Below are 11,442 nucleotides of genomic sequence, written 5' to 3' on the forward strand. Positions count from 1 at the left end.
TGGATGATCACTGTCTATATGACTTGTATTAACTCCCCCCTTGCTGCTTGCACGTTGTGAACTTTCAGGGTGAAGAAAGGGTTAAGGACTGGCCATAGGGCACACCGGGTTCTTGCCCAGTGGGTCGGGGCTGCCAGGTCGCATATTCTTGTGAGGCCAGTGCAGCTGAGCTGCTCCTTGAGCCCCTGCCGGTAACCAGGCCTCTCCGCGGCCGGCCACTATTTCAGTTTGCCCAGTGGGCCGGTGGACGGAGACTACACAGGTCATGTTACCTGTGACCATGAAGAGGGAGGGGGATCTACAAGAGACTCCGGTCAGGAGGGAAAGTGAGTGCGGCTCCCCAGCTGCATACACAGTAGAAGGATCTATCTCTTTATTTTTCTCCTACAGCCGCTAAATGCCTGCTTCTCATTCTCTCCCTCCCGTGGGCATTCAGAGGCTGTAGGAGAATAATAAAGAGATGGATTCTTCTACTGTGTACGCAGCCGCTTCTCCTATCCAGCTTCTTTCTACTGCCCCCTAGTGCACCTTGCCCCCCCTGTGTTCTCAGGCTCCCACCATGCTCTCAGGTGCCCCCGCCCCATGCTCTCAGGCTCCCCCCTAGTGCTCTCCGGGTCCCCCCTGTGACCGCCAACTCCCCCCTATGCACTCCAGCCCCTCCCAGTGCTCTCAGGTGCCCCCGCCCCATGCTCTCACGCTCCCCCTAGTGCTCTCCGGGTCCCCCCTGTGACCGCCAACTCCCCCCTATGCACTCCATCCCCTCCCAGTGCTCTCAGGTGCCCCCGCCCCATGCTCTCACGCTCCCCCTAGTGCTCTCCGACTCCCCCCTGTGACCGCCAACTCCCCCTATGCACTCCAGCCCCTCCCAGTGCTCTCAGGTGCCCCCGCCCCATGCTCTCACGCTCCCCCTAGTTCTCTCCGAGTCCCCCCTGTGACCTCAAACTCCCCTCTATGCTCGCCAGCCCCTCGCAGTGCTCTCAGGCCCCCCTGTGCTAATTGGCCCCCCTGTACTCTCCACCCCCCCTGTGATCTCCAGCCCCCATGCTCATCCTCATAGGCCCCCCCTGTACTCTCCGCTCCCCCCAGTCCTCTCCAGCCCCTACCTGTGATCATGCCCCCCCCCAGTGCTCTCCAGCCCCTCTGTGCTATCCATGTTCTCTGCCCCCACTTGTGCTCTCCAGCCCCCCTGTGCTCTTTGGCCCTGGGCCTATTTTTTGTCCCAGTCTGGGCCTGAGGGCCACCCTTCCCATTATATACACTGTTCAAAAAAATTAAAGGAACATTTTTTAATCAGAGTATAGCATCCATTCAATGAAACTCGTGGGATATTGATCTGGTCAGTTAGGTATCAGAGGGGTTGTTAATCAGTTTCAACTTCTTTGGTGTTAATTAAATTAACAACAGGGTTGTTTAGAATTTGAATTTAAAATAAAATACAAATTATAAATAAAAAAAAACAACAACAGGGGCACTAGATGGGCTACAATGAGACGACCTCCAAAACAGGAATGGTTTTACAGGCGGAGACCACTGACATTTTTTCCTCTACTCATCGTTTCTAAATGTTTTTCACTAGGTTTGCATTTGGCTAGGGTCAGTGTCACCACTGGTAGCACGAGGCAATACCTGGACCCTATAAAGTTTGCTCAGGCAGTCCAACTCCTCCAGGATGGCACATCAATACGTGTCATTGCCAGAAGGTTTGCCGTGTCTCCCAGCACAGTCTCAAGAGCATGGAGGAGATTCCAGGAGACAGGCAGTTACTCGGCAGAGCCGTAGAACGTCCTTAACCCATCAGCAGGACCGGTATCTGCTCCTTTGTGCAAGGAGGAACAGGATGAGCGCTGCCAGAGTCCTACAAAATGACCTCCAGCAGGCCACAGGTGTGAATGTCTCTGACCAAACATTTAGAATCAGACTTCATAGGGGTGACCTGAGGGCCCGACGTCCTCTAGTGTGCTCTGTGCTCACTGCCGGACACTGTTGAGCTCGATTGGCATTTTCCATTGAACACCAGAATTGGCAGGTCCACCATTGGCACCCTGTGCTTTTTACAGATGAGAGCAGGTTCACCCTGAGCATATGTGACAGATGTGAAAGGGTCTAGAGAAGCCATGGAGAACGTTATGCATGACCGGTTTGGTGGTGGGTCAGTGATGGTCTGGGGAGGCATATCTATGGAGGGACGCACAGACCTCTACAGGCTATACAATTGCACCTTGACTGCCATTAGGTATCAGGATGAAATCCTTGGACCCATTGTCAGACCCTACGTTGGTGCAGTGGGTCCTGGGCTCCTCCTGGTGCACGACAATGCCCGTCCTCATGTGGCGAGAGCGTGCAGCCAGTTACTGGAGGATGAAGAAATTGATACCATTCAAGGTCAGGGGAGCCCCCCACGCTCCCCTGACCTAAATCCAAAAGAACACCTCTGGAACATTATGTTTCGGTCCATCCGGTGCCGCCAGGTTGCACCTCAGTCTGTTCAGGAGCTCAGTGATGCTCAGGTCCCGATCTGGGAGGAAATCCTCCAGGACACCATCCGTCGTCTCATTAGGGGCATGCCCCGACATTGTGAGGTATGCATACAAGCACATAGGGGCCATACAAACTACTAAGGACCATTTTGAGTTGTTGCAATGAAATTTCAGCAAAATGGACGAGCTTGCTGCATAATTTTTTCACTTTGATTTTCGGGGTGTCTTCGAATTTAGCCCTCTGTAGGTGGATAATTTTCATTTCCATCAAATGATGCGGCATCCTTTCGTTCCTAACACATTGCCCAGTCCATACCAGTATAGATCCCAACACATTACCCAGTCCATACCAGTATAAATCCTAACACATTACCCAGTCCATATCAGTATAGATATCCAGCATGCTTTTTTTCCCCATTGAGATCTGATATCTTTTCAAAGTGTTCCTTTCATTTTTTTGAGCAGTGTATATTAGTTGTGGAGTCCCTGCTGTGTCAGTCGGAGGTCTGTGTGGGAATGCAGAGCCCAATATTGCTGTATACTTTATATGACATGATTTATACACCGAAGAGCTCACTGGAGACGGCACACTGCAACCGACCGGTAATATCACTGGTCCCCCAATGCATAGTACAGATAGATTTTCATAATTAACCAATATACTTACTTCGCTACAAGCTAGAATTGGTTCTATATATAAATATATTCAGGAGGGTACCATTGGTTGAGTATTAATATGATGAGCTGGAAGCTTCTTGAACACAATAAATAGGGATGAGCCGAACACCCCCCCGGTTTGGTTCGCAGACGAAAATGTGAACAGGCAAAACATTTGTTCGAACACCGTTAAAGTCTATGGGACACGAACATCAAAAATAAAAAGTGCTAATTTTAAAAGTTAATATGCAAGTTATTGTCATAAAAAGTGTTTGGGGACCCGGGTCCTGCCCCAGGGGACATGTATCAATGCAAAAAAAGTTTTAAAAATGGAAGTTTTTTCGGGAGCAGTGAAATATTCCTTTAAATTTCGTACCTGGGGGTGTCTATAGTATGCCTGTGAAGTAGCACATGTTTCCCATGCTTAGAACAGTCCCTGCACAAAATGAAATTTCTAAAGGAAAAAAAGTCATTTAAAACTACTTTCGGCTATAATGAATTGTCGGGTTCAGGCAATACAGATAAAAGTAATTGAAAAAAACTACATGGGTCCCCTCCCCAGTTCATTACCAGGCCCTTGGGGTCTGGTATGAATATTAAGCGGAACCCTGCGCCAAATTAAAAAATGGCCTGGGTGTCCCCTCAAAATCCAAATAAAAAAAATGGCGTAGGGGTCCCCTCAAAATCCATACCAGACACTTCAGGTCTAGGTAATGGATTTTAAGGGGAACCCCATGCCAAAATAAAAATGGCGTGGGGTTCCCCCCAAAAATCCCTGAAACAAAAAAAAAATGCCTCAAATTTCATCACCAGGCCCGTATGGATATTAAGGGGAACCCTGTGCCAAATTAAATAAAAAAATGGCGTAGGGGTCCCCTTAAAATCCATACCAGACCCTTCAGGTCTGGTATGGATTTTTAAGGGGAACCCCACGTCAAAAAAGAAAAAAAATGGCGCAGGGTTCCCCCCAAAAATGCATACCAGACCCTTATCCGAGCACGCAACCTGGCAGGCTGCAGGAAAAGAGGGGGGATGAGAGAGCGCGCCCCCCTCCTGAACCGTACCAGGCCACCTGCCCTCAACATAGGGAGGATGTCCCCATGTTGATGGGGACAAGGACCTCATCCCCACAACCCTTGCCTGGTGGTTGTGGGTGGGGGGCTTATTAGAATCTGGAAGCCCCCTTTGGATAAGCCCCCTGCCCGCAGACCCCCACAACAACTGGGCAAGGGTTGTGGGGATGAGGCCCTTGTCCCCATCAACATGGGGACATCCTCCCTGGGTCAATGGAGCAGCATTTCAGTTAGCTGCTGTCAGAGAATGCCTACCAGAAGTTTGGCTTATAGAAATGTGCATAGATAAAGACTGGCTAATAGAAATGCGTATGCATGCAGAATTCTCAGCAGAATGGTGACTAGGGGCGCATGCCCACAGGAATGTGCCCAAGCGCGTGCACACGAGCATGGGCACACACTCAATGCATGTTGGCACCAGAGGTAATATTTAAAGGGGCTCCTGCTCATGCTCCAGTGCTGACTGGTCTGTCAGCTGTTCACTGTGTCCTGCTATATACTCTGCTTGTTCCCCTGTTGCTGACTTGGCTTGCCTTTGACCTGAACTTGGATCCTGCTTCTGCTCTGTCACCAGTCCCTGACCCCCGGCTTCATTCTTGACCACGTCTTTGTCTTATGACTCGGTACCTCACTGCCTGCCTGCTGCTGACCTCGGCTATTCCTGTGACCACGCTGCTGTTTCTGGCTGTGCTCTCACTCTTGGCTCAAGGCCTATCCTGCTGTCATCTTTTTCAGCTCTGCTTTTCACAGCTAGTTCCTGTTTCAAGTCTGCTAGGAGCTCTGACAAGCCTTGAATCTGTACCCACAGCCTGTTTGGAGTGTTTGATGTCACTAGGGAAGAACCAATCTGTGTGCTGGAGGTGTGATGTCACTGGGGAAGGACCAATCTGTGTGCTGGAGGTGTGATGTCACTGAGGAAGGACCAATCTGTGTGCTGGAGGTGTGATGTCACTGAGGAAGGATCAATCTGTGTGCTGGAGGTGTGATGTCACTAGGAAAGGACCAATCTATGTGCTGGAGGTGTGATGTCACTGGGGAAGGACCAATCTGTGTGCTGTAGGTGTGATGTCACTGAGGAAGGACCAATCTGTGTGCTTACTCCTGGCAAGTCAATTTGTGAGGCGCTCCCTGACTAAACTCCAGGGCTACATATCCAAGGTAAGCATTGAAGTGGTGTAACGGTCAGGGGTTAACACCGTTTACGATATTCCATTCCACCAACCCAAGACAGCTTATCCTGACACTCCACAATCCAGCAGACACGATCCATTGGATTTCCCACAGAAACGAGACACACACAGCTCTGTCTCTGGTTCCAAAAGAATGAATACTTTAATGGTAAACTCAGCTGGTTATATACAGTTAGAAACCAAATCTGGACAATGACTCACTCCACCCACAACATCACACAAAGGGGTGCTAACGAGTCCCCCTCAATCCACATCTTAGACAGACTTTCTGACTCCGCGATAAGCTATTCCCATGGTTTATAACCAAGTGCACAGGATGCAGTTTCCACATACTTTATAAAATGTTGTAAGTTTTTTGTAACAGGTTGAATAAATATCAGTGTTTTTTTCCTATTTTAGTTTATGGTTTCCCCATTAACTACATAATAAACAAACCTCTGTCCCCTCTGGAAGACCAGTTGGCAAGAGGAGACATTCCATAGTCACTCTGTGATCCTCCATTGTGCCACTTCTTGTTCTGCTATTCAGCTGAAAGTTTTCTTCTCCCCCTCCTGCAGCCAATCGGCTGCTCCAGGAAAATACAACTGATTGATTATAGTAAATGCTGCCTCCACGCCCCTGCTGTCCCTGTTCCTCTTTCTGCCTTAGTAAATCAACCCCAATGTGTATCATATATAATGTATCCGCCTGGATTTGTTGTTGGGACTGCATGGGCAATAAAGCTTTTTAACGCATGAACCTTTCTGCTGTGTAATTGGTTTTCGCTACCCAGAGAGGAAAAACATATCCTGTAGATAGTTTGTCATTTATTGGGACTTTGTAAATAACCGGGACACTGGGAAAGGACCAATCTGTGTGCTGGGGGTGGGATTACAGTGGGAAAGGACCAATCTGTGTGCTGGGGGTGGAATCTCAGTGGGGAAGGACCAATCTGTGAGCTTGGGGTGGAATCTCAGTGGGAAAGGACCAATCTGTGTGCTTGGGGTGGAATCTCAGTGTGGAAGGACCAATCTGTGTTTTTGGGGGTGGGATCTCACTGGGGAAGGACCAATCTGTGTTTTTGGGGGTGGGATCTCACTGGGGAAGGACCAATCTGTGTGTTGGGGGGTGTGATCTCACTGGGGAAGGACCAATCTGTGTGCTTGGGGTGGAATCTCAGTTAGGAAGGACCAATCTGTGTGTTGGGGTGGAATCTCACTGGGGAAGGACTAATCTGTGTGTTGGGGGTGGAATCTCAGTGGGGAAGGACCAATCTGTGTGCTTGGGGTGGAATCTCACTGGGGAAGGACTAATCTGTGTGTTAGGGGTGAGATCTCACTGGGGAAGGACCAATCTGTGTGTTGGGGGTGGGATCTCACTAGGGAAGGACCAATCTGTGTGCTTGGGGTGGAATCTCAGTGGGGAAGGACCAATCTGTGTGTTGGGGGGTGGGATCTCACTGGGGAAGGACCAATCTGTGTGTTGGGGGTGGAATCTCAGTGGGGAAGGACCAATCTGTGTGTTGGGGGTGGAATCTCAGTGGGGAAGGACCAATCTGTGTGTTGGGGGTGGAATCTCAGTGGGGAAGGACCAATCTGTGTGTTGGGGGTGGGAGCTCACTGGGGAAGGACCAATCTGTGTGTTGGGGGGTGGGATCTCACTAGGGAAGGACCAATCTGTGTGCTTGGGGTGGAATCTCAGTGGGGAAGGACCAATCTGTGTGTTGGGGGGTGGGATCTCACTGGGGAAGGACCAATCTGTGTGTTGGGGGTGGAATCTCAGTGGGGAAGGACCAATCTGTGTGTTGGGGGTGGAATCTCAGTGGGGAAGGACCAATCTGTGTGTTGGGGGTGGAATCTCAGTGGGGAAGGACCAATCTGTGTGTTGGGGGTGGGAGCTCACTGGGGAAGGACCAATCTGTGTGCTGGGGGTGGGAGCTCACTGGGGAAGGACCAATCTGCGTGCTGGGGGTGAGATCTCACTGGGGAAGGACCAATCTGCGTGTTGGGGGTGGGAGCTCACTGGGGAAGGACCAATCTGCGTGCTGGGGGTGAGATCTAACAAAAAGAAAAAATGCGCCTACTAAGTGCAGTATGTCTGATAATATGGAATTTAGAGAAACTATCATGTAAGTCAATGCTTCAAAAGAGTTGAAGCATGCTGTAGTTGAACAATGAATGAAACGAGTACACGCAGTCGCCTGTGAAAAGTGTTCATGGGAGTCCGGTATTTGTGTACAGTTTAGTTCTGGACTGTCCCCATCTCGTTCTACAGAGCATACTGTATATAAGCATACCAGTCTCCTCCTCCCATTAGATCTGATGAAAATTCGGAAGCATTGAAACGCGTCATCACTACGAGCCCCTGTCTGACGTCACTTCCTGTCGCCGAGAGCCGTGTGCGCTCCAGGCTGAAATGCACGACGCTGAACAGGTACTTCTGGGATTCGCTGTTCCCGCAGTGCTCTGCCTCGCTTATTTCCTGGACAGCAACCAACAATATCTTCACCAGAGAAGCCACCATCATCGGCTGACTATCCACAGTGACTACACTTCCCTTCATATGAGCGCATTTTGTACTACTTTTTAGTGAGTAGCCATTTGGCTGTTTTAATGAATTAATAAATTCCATATTATCAGACACACATGAACAAAATTGGAGTATAGCCTCATATAATAAGGGAGTAATCATTTTAATAACGTACCATCATCCGAGTTATTGTGGAAAAGAGGAAGGGTAGGGGCAAAAGAATAGTTGCTGAAGCTAGACTTGAGGACATGCCCACCCAAATGTAAGTGGACTGTCTCGGAAATAAAGAACAATAGAAGTTGTACAATTAAAAAGATTTATTACAGATAAAAAATGCAACAATCATACAAATCAAAGATTGGGCAAAGTCTCTACTAGTTTCGCGGGTGTACCGCTTCTTCAGGAGAGCCAATCCAATGAGTAGTAAAATAGGTGCGGAGGCGGGCCACCCAAATGATTCCCCCCCTCGCGGCGGACATGGGGGATAATGCGCATTCTCACAGCGGTGAAATCTGTGGATGCTTTAGGGACTGGGGCAGAAGAGGAAAAAAATTCCTGATGTAGAGCAGGCAGGTAGACAAGGTGGAATACAACACACTGGTTGGTGCCGAAGGGGTCATAAGGAGTGCGGTGTCCAATATCACTGGTAAAAACCAGTGTGCTGTCAGCCATGGAGGTAACCATATTGGTGACAAAAAATGCAGGATAATGCATGGACTAAAATTAATTAGGACATCCATCCAGGTCCCCAAGGCACTGCAAACCACGCAGACTGAATCTCATCCTGGGAATGAGCGAGGGGTTCCTTCACTCCACTGAACTGGTAGACGGGTTCATTCACTCCACTGAACTGGAAGACGGGTTCCTTCACTCCACTGAACTGGTAGACGGGTTCCTTCACTCCACTGAACTGGTAGACGGGTTCCTTTACTCCACTGAACTGAAAGACAGGTTCCTTCACTCCACTGAACTGGTAGACGGGTTCCTTCACTCCACTGAACTGGTAGAAGGGTTCCTTCACTGCACTGAACTGGTAGAAGGGTTCCTTCACTCCACTGAACTGGTAGAAGGGTTCCTTCACTCCACTGAACTGGTAGAAGGGTTCCTTCACTCCACTGAACTGGTAGAAGGGTTCCTATACTCCACTGAACTGGTAGAAGGGTTCCTTCACTCCACTGAACTGGTAGAAGGGTTCCTTCTCTGCACTGAACTGGAAGACGGGTTCCTTCACTCCACTGAACTGGTAGAAGGGTTCCTTCACTCCACTGAACTGGTAGACGGGTTCCTTCACTCCACTGAACTGGTAGAAGGGTTCCTTCACTCCACTGAACTGGTAGAAGGGTTCTTTCACTCCACTGAACTGGTAGAAGGGTTCCTTCACTCCACTGAACTGGTAGAAGGGTTCCTTCACTCCACTGAACTGGTAGACGGGTTCCTTCACTCCACTGAACTGGTAGAAGGGTTCCTTCACTCCACTGAACTGGTAGAAGGGTTCCTTCACTCCACTGAACTGGTAGAAGGGTTCCTTCACTCCACTGAACTGGTAGAAGGGTTCCTTCACTCCACTGAACTGGTAGAAGGGTTCCTTCACTGCACTGACCTGGTAGAAGGGTTCCTTCACTGCACTGAACTGTTTGACGGGTTTCTTCACTCCACTGAACTGGTAGAAGGGTTCCTTCACTCCACTGACCTGGTAGAGAGGTTCATTCACTACACTGAAATGGTAGAGGGGTGTCATTACTCCAAATAACTAGTAGAGGGGTATCTTCACTCCACTTGGCTGGTAGAGAGGTATCTTAACTTCACTGAACTGGCAGAGGGTTCCTTCAATCTAATGGACTGGTAGAGAGGTTCCTTTACTCCATTGAACTGGAAGACGGGTTCCTACACTCCACTGAACTTGTAGAGGGATTCCTACACTCCACTAAACTGGCAGAGGGGTACCATTACTTCAATGAACCAGTATAGGAGCATCTTCGCTCCAATGAACTGGTAGAGGAGTTCCTTCACTCCACTGAACTGGTAGAGGGGTATCTTCACTTCCATAACTGGTAGAGCAGTATCTTTACTCCTCTGAACTAGTAGAGGGGTATCTTCTCTCCACTGAACTGGTAGAGGGGTATCTTCACTCCTCTGAACTGGTAGAGGAGTACCTTCACTCCACTGAACTGGTAGAGGAGTATCTTCACTCCACTGAACTGGTAGAGGAGTATCTTCACTCCACTGAACTGGTAGAGGGGTATCTTCACTCCACTGAATTGGTAGAGGGGTTCCTTCACTCCACTGAACTGGTAGAGGGGTACCTTCACTCCACTGAACTGGTAGAGGGGTACCTTCACTCCACTGAACTGGTAGAGGGGTACCTTCACTCCAATGAACTGGTAGAGGGGTACCTTCACTGCACTGAACTGGTAGAGGGGTACATTCACTCCACTGAACTGGTAGAGGGGTACCTTCACTCCACTGAACTGGTAGAGGGGTACCTTCACTCCACTGAACTGGTAGAGGGGTACCTTCACTGCACTGAACTGGTAAAAATAAATGAATATTGATTCAGCACGTAGGATTTTCCCCAAAGCAAATAAAATCACTCCAGCAGCTGAAATAACCCTATAACCCCCCCCCCACAAATATGTTCTACAAATATGAACAATATGTTCCCAGCGCTTAGAATCACTGTCTGCTGACTCAAAATACCATCTGTGCCAATAATAATATTTAATGCCACTAAGAATCAATCTTCAAATTATCATCTGCGTAGTGCTTGAATTTTTTTTATAAAAGCTTACGAAACAGTTAGATCTTCAGAAATAAATGGGTCATGTCAGGCAAAGGTAATTATACAACCGGCCACCAGGTGTCACTTTCCCTCTTCTTCACCAAAGCATCCAGTGTCCTTTACTTCTCTATTCCTCCCATAAGTTTCTAGAGAACAGTCATAGTGCAAAATTGGTCAAATCATCAATAAAAACACTGGGGTAGATTCAGGTAGGGGCGTGCACTGATACGGCGGCGCAGCGTATCATCTTTACGCTACTCCGCCGTAAATTACAGGAGCAAGCGCTGTATTCACGAAGCACTTGCTCCGTAATTTGCGGCGGCGTAGCGTAAAAGGGGCCAGCGTAAGCGCCCGTAATTAAAATGATCCGGTAGGGGGCGTGGATCATTTAAATCAGGCGCGTTCCTGCGCCGAACGTACTGCGCATGCGCCATCCCTAAAATTTTCCAGCGTGCATTGCGGTAAATTACGTTGCAAGGACGTCATTGGTTTAGACGTGAACGTAAATGGCGTCCAGCGCCATTCACGAACGACTTACGCAAACTACGTAAAATTTTGAAATCGCGAAGCGGGAACGACGTCCATACTTAACATTGGCTGCGCCTCCTAATAGCAGGAGCAGCCTTATGCCAAAAACGAGTTACGCAAACGACGTAAAAAACTACCGCCGGGCGCACGTACGTTTGTGAATCGGCGTAAGTATGTAATTTGCATACTCTACGCTGACAACTACGGAAGCGCCACCTAGCGGCCAGCGT

At 49.0% G+C, this 11,442-nt stretch overlaps 1 protein-coding gene across 1 annotated transcript; it reads right to left on the minus strand.

The window, feature by feature from the left end:
* Positions 1-8,632: 8,632 nt before the first annotated feature.
* Positions 8,633-9,643, minus strand: LOC120935546 (repetitive proline-rich cell wall protein 1-like). Its single transcript, XM_040347596.1, has 2 exons — positions 9,047-9,643; positions 8,633-8,995 (listed from the first exon to the last, which is right to left on the minus strand). The coding sequence occupies exons 1-2, from the start codon at positions 9,641-9,643 to the stop codon at positions 8,633-8,635; spliced, it is 960 nt and encodes a 319-aa protein (XP_040203530.1).
* Between the last annotated feature and the right edge of the window lie 1,799 nt (positions 9,644-11,442).

Source organism: Rana temporaria, chromosome 4 (assembly GCF_905171775.1).
Source record: "Rana temporaria chromosome 4, aRanTem1.1, whole genome shotgun sequence".
In the NCBI taxonomy this organism is placed as follows: Eukaryota; Metazoa; Chordata; class Amphibia; order Anura; family Ranidae; genus Rana; species Rana temporaria.

Coding starts and splice junctions, on each gene's coding strand:
- LOC120935546 (XM_040347596.1), bottom strand. CDS start 9,643: ATGACACCCCTCTACCATTTCAGTGTAGTGAATGAACCTCTCTACCAG. Junction 8,996..9,046: donor CCTTCTACCAGTTCAGTGGA/GTATAGGAACCC, acceptor CCCTTCTACCAG/TTCAGTGGAGTGAAGGAACC.